The sequence below is a fragment of the Mauremys mutica genome, chromosome 5 (assembly GCF_020497125.1).
Source record: "Mauremys mutica isolate MM-2020 ecotype Southern chromosome 5, ASM2049712v1, whole genome shotgun sequence".
Taxonomy (NCBI): domain Eukaryota; kingdom Metazoa; phylum Chordata; order Testudines; family Geoemydidae; genus Mauremys; species Mauremys mutica.
The window spans coordinates 95,553,888-95,567,949 of NC_059076.1; the positions used below are offsets into that span (position 1 = coordinate 95,553,888).

Below are 14,062 nucleotides of genomic sequence, written 5' to 3' on the forward strand. Positions count from 1 at the left end.
GACTAGTCTCATATGGACCACTGCACTCAAGGACCTGTAGTTATTATAAACTACATCTTTGTATTAAAGATTAGAGAGGCTACTGGCCGCTTGGTGAAACTCCGCAAGCCACCTTGGGCTATGTAAAACAAGACCTACTTTAGGATGCCAGAGAGAGTATAATCGGTTTAAATAATCAGAATCTTGTAATTATTTATTTCGGGTTTCATCTAGTTTTACAGAATTTATGTTCTTTTCTTTCAAAAGGTCAGTGTGAACCAATTACTCTGGAACTCTGCATGAACCTGCCTTACAACTATACTAACTACCCAAACTACTTGGGCCATAGGACTCAGAAGGAAGCCTCCATCAGCTGGGAATCTTCCCTTTTTCCAGCATTGGTTCAGACTAACTGCTACAAGTACCTTATGTTTTTTGCCTGTACAATCTTGGTGCCAAAATGTGACCCTCAAACAAATCAGCGTATCCCACCCTGCAGGTAATGTGATTGCTTCCTAACTGGATTCTTGACTAGTTTCATTCAGCACCATATGTATCTTTCTTAAAGGCTAACTCTGCTTCCATTGAAATCAGCAGAAGTTTTGCTTTTGACTTCAGTAGGATCAGGATTGGGCCCATATTTTGCAAAGTGAAAGAAGTGTACTTCTTTATGTACGTGTGATTATTTTTTGACGTTTTTGAACTATTTAATGACATAGGTAAAAGAATAGCAATTCAGTTAAGTTTTCTATTTTAAACTATGTATTTACAACCTTATAAATCAGTGGCTTTCAAACTTTTTTACTGGTGATCCCTTTCACACAGCAAGCTTCTGAGTGCAACCCTCCTTATAAATTAAAAACACTTATTTAATATATTTAACATAATATATTTAATATATTTAACAAATTATAAATGCTGGAGCAAAGCAGGGTTTGGGGTGGAGGTTGACAGCTTGCGACCCCCCGTAATAATCTCGTGGCCCCCTGAGGGGTCCCAACCCCCAGTTTGAGAACCCCTGTTATAAATATTCTATTGCTCTAACCCTTTGTTAGATATTAGATAAGAATTGCACCAATAGAAGGGGTATAAAAACACACAGCAAATGAAGAGTGTAGCTAGAAATACAAGTATTCATAATAGTGCTTAGCTCATATGGAAAGCTTTATATATTCAAAGCACTGTACCAAATATTAACTAATGAAAGATGAGATTTGAATGTGATGGTCACTTTTCCAAAATTGGAGAGCAAGTACTGTAGAAATATAGTCCAGTTTTGCCCTGTTGTTTTTTATGTACAAACTAAAATGCTGCTTAGTCTATCAGTGCAAGGACTTTTCTGTTTCCTTATTAAACAAATATCACTAAGGTCCAATATATTAAAGTCTCTATTGAAAGAAGACTGTATTCAATATATTAAAGTCTCTATTGAAAGAAGACTGTATTGAAAATTACTGTATGTGTCCTATCATAGGTGCTGGAACTAGGAGTGCTGGGGATGCTGCCACACCCTTCGGCTTGAAGTGGTTTCCATTATATACAGGCTCTCAGCACCCTCACTATAAAAATTGTTTGAGCACACCAGTGTCCCGTTGTTTCCTACATTATAACACTGGGAGGCTATCTAGAGCTATTCCTCTAAAGTTGGCAAATTGATCACTAAGCAAAGAAACATTGTCAATTTTCTAGTGGAAGCTAATAATAATTCATAGTGAAAACTCATAAGGCACCACTAATTGATATGCTTAATTCCCACCTAGGAATCTACTGTAATTGGAAAGTTAGAATAATGCACGTGGTATAGAGACAGAATTAGATGATGAACTCTAACAGATCAGGAAGGCTTATTAAAGTGACTTGCTGAAACATAGCCCACATGTGTGTGATAACCAAAAACATTTTAAAAAAAGTTATTCCAGTTTTTAAAAGCCAGAATTAGTTGTTGCATAGTTGTTGTTGTTGTTGTTGTTGTTTTTAAATAAAGGAACAACAATTAGACTGTCTGCTCTACAGGACAGAGAGGGATTGTCTTTGTCTACCTAGCAAATTAGGGGGTTAATAATATTAGCTTTAGTCACAAAATTTCACTTGTTTTTAAAGAATAGCTTTACAAAAACTAATGTTAGTAGAACTATTTTCATAAAGGTCTCGAGTTTTTCTGTCCTATCCTAGATCGTAAAAAGAGAATTATTTTTATCAAGAGAAGTTTCCAGAGGTATCAGCATCGGGATTTGTAATGTTAAGTGTTGCCATTAAAATATGGACTAAGTAGTAAATTGCTATATTTGATTCACAGATTATACTGATTTAGGAAGAACTTTGGACACAGTAATAGATAGAAATAGAAAAATTATTTGGAAGCTATAAAGAAATGGATTCATCCTAGTGGACTGTGATTTAACTTGGGTAAATGCAAGAGACAGAAATATAAATTATGTATTTTTAAATATTTAATTGCTGTCTGAACCTCTTAAAAAGCAGACTATTTATTTACTTTCCCTTGGAAAATTCTAAGAATAGACTATTTTCCTAGAATCTGCTTCAACCTTTACAAATGAAGCACACCCTTGTTCAATGAGAGCAGTGATTAAGTGGTTTGAACAGTGCATACATCTTGTATTTGACCTATCTTTTTCTGTAAACATTAAACAAAATTCAGCTAATGTAATTTTCCCTGCGATAAACTTTCTAAGTCCAAGTGCAATTTACAACCTTGGATTTCAAATTCACATTGTAATCATACATCTATTATAACATATACCCATCTGATGAATATAAGATTTATTGACACTGGGGATACTCATCTCCATTTTCTATTCTAGGTAATAATGATCCGCAATTTTATTTCTGTTTTCTAGGTATATAACATATGTCCCTGTTTTATGAAGAGCACCTAATTTATCACCTTTTTATTATTATTTTGATCATTATGCTTTATTTTTAGTGTAGAAGACTTTGAACAAGGTCATGTACAGCAAGGGGAACATGTTGAACTAGTTTTTGAAAATTAAGATGGCTATTATTGAGGCAACTTACTGATCTGTGATGTATGATTTCAAATTCTGTGCAATGTGGTTCACCTTTAATAAGGCATTTGTGGTATCAGCCCTGATCCTGTTAACTGAACAGTACATAGCACTTCTGCAGCGACAAAGGGCATGTACCTTCAAGCCCTCCACATTCAGAGCTGCCCTTCCAAGATTTTGAGATGACATTATTTTTATTTGCAAGTAGTTTCTAGCGACTTTGATTGTTTGATCTATCAGGTCTATGGCATAAAGAATGTGCTGGCAGCAACAGATTTCTGGAAGACTAAATTTCCTCACGACCGATGTCATTTAGATGTTCCCATCATTTTGTGCAGTGTCAACCCTGTATTTGAATTAATGGCATTTGGCAGAGAGCAAGGAAATATTTCACAGTGGCGTAGCTACAGTGGTGCAAGTGGTGCAGTCAGACCAAGGTCCATGAAGTTATGGAGGCCAAACCAGATGGAGCAATGCTCTGACACTTCACCTGGCAAATGGGGTCACAATGCAACTCACTCAAATTTAGCTCCTATGTCATGGGGTAAGTGGGGAGTGTTGGAGCTCAATGGGTGAGGTGTTGGGGGTAGAATCGGGAAGGGGGTCCCTTGCTTATTCCTGCAAGAGGGCTCTCTGAGGCCTTGTTACACCACTTTTATTTCAGTTTACTTTTAAATTAGTTTAATATTTATGGAAGGTGCTAGATTGAAAATCCTGGAGACTGAAGTCCCTGATTTAATACAAAATAGAGAGAGCTTCCTCACTGCTTTGCCAGTGACCATCATCCTTGTTCTCTGCTACCCATTTCTTCCTTGGACTTTCTGTTGGCTCTGCCAAACTAGTGTGGTAGTTTGTCTCTATTTTCTTGTGGTTGCCTATTAACTAAGAACAAGATTCAGACCACCAGTTCATTTCACACAGACTGCCAAATAGCCAGCAAATGTCAACTTTGATCAATACAACCAAGACCAGGTTTGAACTAGTGACCTACAAGTAAAAAAAAAGCCTCCGTATTCTGTTACCAAGCCTCTAATCCATCCATTACCCCAGAAGGAAGACATTTTACTGGAACAGCAAAAGGCAATATTATTGTCCCTCTAAGTCGTGTGCTGTTTTTTCTTGCTATATTGCAAAGAGCTAACATCTGCACTGTTATTGGCTTCAGACATCTATTTGATACGTCAACTGCATTTTAATTATTCCCCCAAAATTAAAACTGAATGTCTTGCAGCAGTTATTGGAAACTGTCTTCTCTGAGAGAAAGTTGGTTTTTTGAAGGGATGAGGTTGAAGGAGCAGGGACATGTTGAAGGCACAAGTTACTCAGATGTTTCAGTAAACTAGACCAAAACTTTTAAAATCTATTTTATTGTTTTCACTGCTCTGGCTGTCATCAGAAAATAAGCAGAGCAGAAAACTCTGGAATTCAGAAGGTTGAGGCCAAACTACAAAACAATGTAGGGCAACTGCTCAAATGTGATTTGAATCAACACAGAGCAGTAAGCTTGTTTGGAGGAGAGGCACATCTAAAAGGAAACAGATTGCTGCTGAGCTGTAACAAAGCAAGTTGATTCAAGACCATTCTTATAAAATGAATCTCTTTATAGTACACTGTGCTTCATTTCAAGTGGGCACAGAAATAGAGTTCATTCTATTCTCATTCTAAGTGAATCCTGTTACAGTCACAAGTAAAATAGCTGAATGGTTTTCTGTGGCTAACTGAAAAGAATATGCAGATGCCTTTTGCCTTTACAAAAGGTAACTGCCATTATCCACTCTAGTTTCCAGCACTTGCCACACAAGCAACAGATTTTGCAGCTTTTCTCAGTAGAATGCACTGTACACACACACACCCCTCTAAAATACAAGCACACTTCATTCTTACTATTTAAATGAAAGGTTCAGGCACAGAAACAAAAACAAACCTTTTTTTTAAACCTGCCCCCAAAACCAAATTAAATTTGAGAATTATACTGAAAATATTATGATGTCATTATATGCATTGTTGGTACAGTATGTATGACCTTGGTTTAAACAGCATGTTAAGTTTTGGTCACTCCTTTTCAAAAGTGACAGAGCAGAAGGAGAAGCGGTCCAGAGAAGGACCATGATAATAATTAGTAGCATGGAATGACTTCCATATATAAGCCAAGATTAAAAAGATTAGTGCTGTTTAGTATAGAGAAGAGGCAAATTAGAGGTAACGTGACAGAAGCACACAAAATATAGAGAAGGCAAATTGGACCCTTCTGTTAAATAACTTTCTCATAATATAAGAACTAAGGGTACATTCACTGAAGTTGAAAGGCAACATTTACAACTGAAAACAAGTTTCAGAGTAGCAGCTGTGTTAGTCTGTATCCGCAAAAAGAACAGGAATACTTGTGGCACCTTAGAGACTAACAAATTTATTTGAGCATAAGCTGTTGTGGGCTACAGCCCACTTCTTCAGATGCATAGAACGCTTTTTTACACAATACACAATTAACCTGTGGAACTGAAAAAAGATATAATTGGAACAAAGATCTTTGTAAGATTCAAAAAAAGACTGGACCATTCCATGAATATAAGAATATCATCTGCAGTTACTCAGCTAGAAAAAATTTTTTTATAAACATATCAGCCCCTGATACAGGACATAAGCCAATCAATAATTGCCTGTGGTTAGGAGGAAGCTTCGCCTATAGAAAAGTTATCGCAAAATTTCCAATTATGGGTTTTCTTTCCATTCAGTTGAAGTATTTGGTACTCACCATTCTGAGAGACAGGATACTAGTCTAGATGGACTATTGATCTGATCTGCTATGGCAATTCCTATGTTTCTATGATGGAAAATAAATATTCAACATCAACACAATTTTCTTGCCTCTATAGCCTGATACAAATGTTGATGGTTGAAGTGACCACACCCTCAAAACTAGGTCACATTGTTTCAAACCATCTTAATTTTACAAAATTCACTGAAAAGTCTTTTGCTCTTTTGTTTTCCAGGTTTGAAATCCCTAGACAGCCTGGAACCACAGGTTCAAATACAGGCAGGGTTGATTCAGCCCTGCAACCATCTGTGCAGTAGATAGTGTACTACACCCTGTGAGTGGGTCTCTGAGAAGAGACCTTAAAAATCCAGAACCTGCCTGTCCTTTATGAACATTAAAAGTTCCTATGGCACTTCTTTGTAAGATAAGGCATATGATCCAGTGTCCCTGGTTAAAATGTTCTTTTCCCTGCTAGTTGTTATGCAATGTGCTATGGCTGCTGCCCTCCACATCACAAGAGACAATATTTCATTGGTGCAGTATGTATGCTTTTTGTGAAGTGCTTTGGCATCTTTCAGGAGGATGGTCTCAGTGTAGCTGTGAAACATTAGTATTGTTACACTGATTCGTTTAAGAATTTCTTCTAGAAGAATATCTTTCCCTGATCTCTCTGCATAGAAAGGAGTTTAGTATCTTTTGCTTTAAGAAAGGCTCCTCTGTCATTTCCATCTGAGTGAAGGGTGTTTGTAAGAAACTTTACAATTGCTATTGTGACTTTTATGGTATGACTCAGGCAATAGTTTGCTTACCGTAATTTTCTTAACAAAAATATTAGCAGTGATGAAACATTTTAATATATTTTTCTTTAGTCTCAAGAAAGTTAAATGCATGTAAGAAAAGTTTTCTGTCATATAAAGAAGAGTAACAGCTTTTTTCCCCCCTCTTCAGATCCCCAGCTAGGTGTGCTAGTTTCCAGCAATAGTTGGTAACCTGTCATGACATGTTTTTCCACCCTATGTCTTCACTCACCCTCTCCAATTCATCCCTCCAGGACGCTGTGTGAGCATTCCAAAGAACGCTGTGAATCTGTGCTTGGAATTGTGGGCCTGCAGTGGCCAGAAGACACAGACTGCACTCAGTTCCCAGAAGAAAACTCAGACAACCAAACCTGCCTAACACCTGACGAGGATGTGGAAGGTTACTAGTTAGATTATTTATAATTGGATATTGAATATAAATTTGTCGCTTGCCGTAAGTTAGTGATCCCATTTAATACTTTAATACACCCTCTTTAAATTATATTATGTCAAGTAGGTGAATTAAACTCTCAGTATGGCTAATATACTGTGCAAATGATTCAAAATCAGATTTGGGAGAATTCCTGTTTCTTCCAACTACGTATTATCTATTTACTTCTAGGAGAAAGTTTTGTTAAGAAATTGAAGAGCTTTTATTCTGGGGAAGGGTAAAATTACTCTCATTCTGATTACCCACACTTGAGATGTATGGATAACACCTCCCCATTGCCTGTATTTGCACATGAGCCCAGTTACCTGCAGGCCTGCCAATCTGCTGCTGTGAAGCATTACTGTTTATCTAAGGGAGAGCCAAGATCTTGGCAATGCTAAACAAACAAACTGTGATCCAGTCTTTGCTTAAGAAACCAATTCTACAGATGTTAGTGTACTTGCCAACTACTGTCTGCTCTCTTTCTCCTTTTGGGGGAAGGTCTGAAAGGATTGTATCAGGCCAACTTCAACAATGGCTGACTACCTCAGATGTCTTGAACCCATCCATGCTATTGCTCACCAAATACTGTTGATGCAAATCAGGAGTCTGGAACACATGAATGGAATTGCCTTTAAATGATTCTGTTTATTCCCTATAAAGAGAGGGAGGCTGGTGTTGTACAGTTGCTCCTCCTAACTGAAGAGCCTCAGCTGCGGAGTCGAGCAACTCCATTCTGCCTTTCATTTTTTTTAAAGTCTTTGCTAATTGTTGTCACAGTGAGGTGACATGAGCTAGAGTATCAGCAATATGCTTATTACCCTCAACTCTTTAATCTACCTTTCATTTGACTAAGACGTAGATGTCTCCACAGTCTCCTGGTGTCTGATCGAGATTGGATCACAGATGAAAGCCAGTTGTTTTACAATCCAGCTAGATGAGAAAGATATGATGCTGACTTGTATAGGGAAGCATTTGAGGGTTCAACAAAGGGTATAGCTGCATCCAAGGTGTTTATCTGCTGATCACCAAATTGGGTCACAATCGGGAGGCCTTACAAAGTCTTTGTTGCTTCCTGGTTTCTAAGATTGCATTAGTGAGCAAATCCACCTTTTTTTATACCTTCACAGTATGGACCAAATTCCATTTGTACACACCTTTGTTATCTCTAGGCTAGGCTAATGCAACATGCCCTACCTGGACTGGCCTGGTTAGTGCAGAATATGACTGACAGTCTTCTGAGTGGACCAGGACAGTGAGAACATATTACTTCCTGTACTCCACACTCTGCACCAATGTCTGTGTGCCCAAATCACCATGAAAGATGTGCATAAATCATGTAATAATAATAAAACAGTTTATACTGAGAAGCTAGAAGACATAGGAGTAAATTCAGCCTTAAGCTATGCCCTGCAGCAATCTGGTGAGGGGAAATAATCATCCATTAATAGAAGGTACTACATAGGGGAAATAAAATCAAACTTCTGCTGCAAGGGATCCTAGTGAAAATCCCCAGTTTTAGGAAAAATAATGTGGTGTTAATCTGCAGTGTATAAATTAACTTCTATCCCTCCTCTGTGTGGAGTAAAAACTTTGGTTTTGGGTGGTAGGATGTAATTGGATACATTTTTAAATTAATGTTTAAAAACAACTGTGAAATGTTTACAGAGTTAAATTGGGTGCACTCATTTTTTCAGCATCTCCTTTAAAGTCCCTTTCAGGAACATCTCAGTTAAATTAGTAAGATAGAATGTGGCTACTGGGCTGACTACCTGGCTGTCCATTTATTATCTTGTCACTGACAATATGGGTTTGACACCGCTGCAGAACAAATCAAAAGAGAAATTTATACTGTTAGTTACTCCTTTGTAAATAGCCTAATTGCTTAGTAAAGCACTGCTATCAAAGGCTGACTCACTGCTAATATTTCATATTTGTTGAATGAAACATTTGCGCCAGCTGCCAATGTTAGTTAGAAAGACAAACCTTCTTGGAAAGTTTAAAATACTATAATAAATATTTTGGAAGGATACTACAGCAAAATAAATTAGACTTTTGAGAACCTTTTAAATTTTAATGATTAAGGCTACGATTTAGTCATGGGTATTTTTAGTAAGTAGCCATGGACAGGTCACGGGCAGTAAACAAATATTCATGGCCTGTGACCTGTCCATGACTTATACTATAAATATCCCTGACTAAATCTTGGGGAGGCTGCTGCGGGGGGGAGGGGGTACTACTGCAGGGAGAGCACGGCTCAGGGCACGGCTGAGGACCATTGCCAGTGGCTGTCAGAGCAGTGGCTGCTCCGGCCGCCCTGGGGACCACTGTTGGGGACCAGCAGCAGCCGGTGCAGCTGTCAGCAGGGCTGCCTGAGTGGCTGGCTGCGGAGCTGCTCCAGCAGCGGCGGTGTGGCTGGCCCCAAGGCCAGCTAAGCAGCTGGCCCCTGCTGCTTGGGCAGCCCTGGGGTCAGCCACAGTGACCGCTGCGGAAGTCACAGAGGTCACGGAAAGTCACAGAATCCATGAGTTCCGCAACCTCCGTGACAGACACGGAGCCCTATTAATGATTACAGAATATAGGTGATTTTCCCACTTAAACCTTAGCTGGCAAAAACACTACAGTATTGAATCATTTAACCTCCCCAAAACAGCTACCTTACAGTATGTGATGAATCCAAGAATGAACTGCACCAAGATGGTGTGCCCAGTGAACTCAAGTGAATTTACTCATAGCAGACTTTATCCCCAAGCGGTGATAGTCAACACAATTCGTTTTGTTTAAAAGAAAGTGGAAAACATTACTATTTTCTTAAGGTCATGAGTTTTATTTGTAACTTTGTATGTGTATAAGTGTGCTCCGAGAAGTTGGGTTTGGGTTGGTTTGGATTGGGTTCACAGCAAGATAAGCAGAGGAATCCCTTGTTTGAGGATCGCACTGGGACTTAGGCCAGAGATAGGAGCTAGCCAGCTGCCTAGATTGAGGCAACCTAGGTGCCTTGGGGAATTAAATGGTGGAAACTCAGCTGCCTAGGGACTTTAGGTGGCTCCAGGGTTAGGTAGCAGCTGAGCAGGGGTTGTAAGGATCTCAATTGCACCTAAATGTTGGATTTAGGTACCTAAAGTGGCAGTTAGGCACCTAAATCCTTTTGTGAATCTAGCCCTAATTGACTTAAGAGCAAAAGTCCAAATTGACTTTCAATGGTACTTTTTTCCCCTAAGGCACTTCCTGAAAATCCTTCCTAGCCATTGTGATGTGAGGATTAATTGGTGAATACTTATTAAGCACTCTGAATTTTAAAAAAAGGCCATGTAATTGCTAAATTTTATTATCTGTTATAAAATCAACACACTGAATCGTTTACCTTTATCTGTTCAACACAACATCAGTGGACAATATAACTAGAAAAGCAGTGCCCTCAACCTAAACAATATCTGTCAATAATGTTGTGAGGCTTTGAAACTTGAGAGGTGGCAGTATATGAAGAGATAGCTGTGGGAAATTAGTGATGTGTACTCAAACCCACCCAATCCTCCGTATTTTCATCCAGGATAGTTTCCATTTCTGCATAGTTCCAACTTAGTATCTCACAGGGTTTCTGTTCCCGTCTTCTATCCATTTAACTCAGTCACAGTGATAAATAGTAATAATAAATAAATAGTACTGTGTGATAATTAACGCTTTCCAGTTTGCTGAAAGTGTTATGTTTTCTGACATTGACAGAGTGCTCACCCAGTCACTTCAAGTGCCGTTCTGGAAGGTGTGTCTTGGCCTCCAGAAGATGTGATGGCCAGGCTGACTGTGAAGATGATAGTGACGAGGACAACTGTGGTAAATAAACAAAATGAGTCAGTTGATTGAATGGAAAATGGCTGGAGTATCAGAGGACATAACTGTTGCTCTCTGTCATTTTGTTCAGCGCACAGTGTGAAAGTTCAAAAGATAAGCCCCTTTTCCTCAAGAAAAATCTGTGAAATATATTGGGAAATAATTGAGTTTTTAATGGCTGGTTGTAAAATTAGTGCAGGCCACATCCTGTTTGCTGAATATGAACATCATTTGTGACATTGAAAGTGTGGGAGCCCTGGTAAGCCAGCTTCCAGACTGTTTGAATATTAGTTTATCATTTAGGAGGAAATCTTTAATGGTGAAGGCTCAATTCCCCATTGTATTGCTCTATCTATACTGATGGAGTTATACTGGCATAAAAAAGGAATGAGTGCTGAATCAGGCACTGAATATTCAATTACAGTTTTAAATGTTTACATATTAACATTATTTTTATGATGTTTGAACACAGGCTAGAGACCTTATTATAATCTAGTCTCTCTTACTGCAATGGGTTCCAAAACTGGAAGTGTCAGGAATGTTGTCAATTTTCAGCTGTCAGCAGTAGCCTGAAGAATATCACTTGTAATTGCAAGCTTCATTTTCAGTTTCATTCCAGAGTTTTTTCATGGTAAAAAGCAACTCTTATCTCTTCAATGTAGAGAAAGTGCTTTGGCTGAGCAACAATGAGCAAATCCCCTGGGGAAAAAATCTAGTTAAATAACAATTGTTTTGGTTGCCCTTCCTTCAAAATTATTGTCATTGACACTTGCTTTTAACTCCTGAGAACACTAATAGCTAACTAACTTTTAGAGTCATTTTATACTCCTTGACTTTAAGGTCTGAAATATTGCTTTAATACATAAAACAAATTTCTTAAGTAGATCTCTCTCTTTTTGGTCTAGACAAACTGTTGCTAGCAATCAACGGAATTCTTATCAGCCTCTATAAATATGGAAGGCTGCATCTGCTAGAAAATTACAGCTGTCAGAATGACATTACATTGACCATGGGTAATGATGTTACTGAAGAACAGCCAGTGCTTTTAGAGCTCTAGAAGTTGCTGTCTCTAACTCATTCATATTCTTTGTGTGTAGGACAAACTCAGAGATCATTGAACTTTCCCTGTGTAAATGGCGAGCTCAGAATATATTGGATTTATTATTTTTTTAAAGAAAAGAACACACTGGTTTTTGTACCATTAGTTCACCAACCTATATTTACAGAATGTATATTTTAGATTCCATAAACAACCAGTAGTGGATACCGTGTTAGGACAACCAGACTGATTATGTCCATTTATGTCCTGTGACAAGATCTGCACATCACAGGATGAAGGGGGCCATTTACAGCTCCCTCATTCTCAAGCTGCCCTGGCTCAAGTGTAAGTTAGAACAGCCCTTAGGCTGCCTGTAAGAGTCCATCTGCAAATTTTAAATTGGCAGAACAGAGCTGTGCTCAGTGCCAGCTGTGCCCTCTCCCTTTCTGCCCATCCTTGCTCTGACATGCCCTCTGGGGTTGGATGGGTTGCTTGGTTGTCTTAGGAGCCAGCTCTGCCAGCTTTTGCTCTACATCTGAGAGTTTGCTTACTCCACTGGGGATAGCAAGTAGGTAGCAGAAAGGTAGCAAACAGGAGTATTGTGGATGTGCAGGAGCATAACGTTTAAAATCAGCATTTTGTCCTCTACAGTTTGCTGCAGCACTAGTTCTCACTGTAGTATTTTAGCTGGGATAAAAAAGTCCTGGCATTTAATTTTAAGGACTCAAGTAATAAGAATTGCACAATGAATATATCAGTGACAATGAGTTAACACATAACACAATGCTACTCTGAAACCTGAAATGAGTTAACACATAACTTACAGGAGAACAAAGGAGAGATAGTACATGAATCCCCTTCTCCCATCGAAAGCAGTATTTGAGATGGGGATTGTATAAATATAGACATGTTTTCATGAACATTAAATTAAGAAAGTCATGTTATTACAAAATCCTTATTCTACAGATGCTCATTAAAAATGACACATTTGGCATGCAGAATAGAACTCACAATCTTCTGCTGCAAAAATAGTTTGTGTGTCCATGGCCAGAGTCATTGAAATATACACACTGAACTTCTGTTCTAATGGGTGCCTCTGTACCATGCAAAGATAAACAATGTTAATGCATTTATGTAGTGTCCTCAGGAGTCATAGGACACTTGACAGTAAAACATTGTACAAATTTTAAAAGTAATCAAGGGCAGCTGGGAACAAATATTTAGTTAATGGTAAATGCTTAGTCAGGCTGTTGCATAACTTTGGGCCTGTCTAACAGTAAGTACAGCAGAAGGTGGGGTGCAAACTTACAGAGCACTAGCAGGTTGTATACTAGCTGTCCATGCGAACTCTGCTACGCTGCACTAAAAGTTCCTAGTGTGCATTGACCTGCTCCCATTTCAAAGTGGAGTAGATCAAAGTGCTCTATGGAATTTTTATTGTGCAGCAGCAGGGTCCCATACAGACAGTTACCACACTGCACTCTAGTGCACGGTAGGTTTACAGCCCAGCTTGCCATGTACTAACTGTTTGTCCAGACAAGCCCTTAGATTCTTAGGCTAAAGTCACTTATTCTGTTCTATTCAGGTTCTTATATCTCCCCTCACCATTGTGCTGTCCGTGTGCCTTCCAGAAGCACATTAAGCAATGTGACTAGCATTCGCCTCCCTTTTCCCCCTCAAGGTTTTTTTGTTCATTCAGTATATGTCTGCTGTGCTATATGTATTTATTAGAAAGGCATGGTCGAAGAGCTGCACCTTGTACTTGGAATGGAAAGTGGTGATATTTGTGATGGTTATTAGAACCTGTGAGAGTTCATTTTGCAGCCTTGCTCTGGCACCCAAGAAAGCTCTAGCCACTGCACAGATGAGCCTGGATAACTCTATTGTCCCGAGGAGCAGGACAAGGACAGGAGAGATCACAGATGTGGGTATGTGCGTTGAGTAGCCACATACCAAACATAGGCCCAATCTTGGAGTTTCAGGCAATGTTTTAGGTATCCTGTGCCTAGACCATTTAGTGCCTTTAAAATGAAGATAAAGACTCTGAATTTGACCTTGAACATATTCCTAAGATACAAAAGCCCTGCATGGGACAGGGATGCATAAACTATCCCTCCTCTGGTACAGGGAAGTGTAACTCACACACATGTGTTCCACCCTGGACTTCTGTAACTTAGGAGGGAATTCAACTATAGGAAGGGCATTCAG

General features: G+C 38.9%; 1 protein-coding gene across 3 annotated transcripts in view; it reads left to right on the top strand.

Annotated features, from left to right (window-relative positions):
• Nucleotides 1-14,062, top strand: part of CORIN (corin, serine peptidase) — a 281,826-nt gene that overhangs the window by 220,481 nt on the left and 47,283 nt on the right. For all 3 annotated transcript variants that reach the window (XM_045019311.1, XM_045019312.1, XM_045019313.1), the window contains exons 11-13: nucleotides 247-478; nucleotides 6,812-6,957; nucleotides 10,711-10,818. In XM_045019311.1, the coding sequence (XP_044875246.1) occupies nucleotides 247-478; nucleotides 6,812-6,957; nucleotides 10,711-10,818 (486 nt within the window). The remainder of the gene's footprint in view (nucleotides 1-246; nucleotides 479-6,811; nucleotides 6,958-10,710; nucleotides 10,819-14,062) is intronic.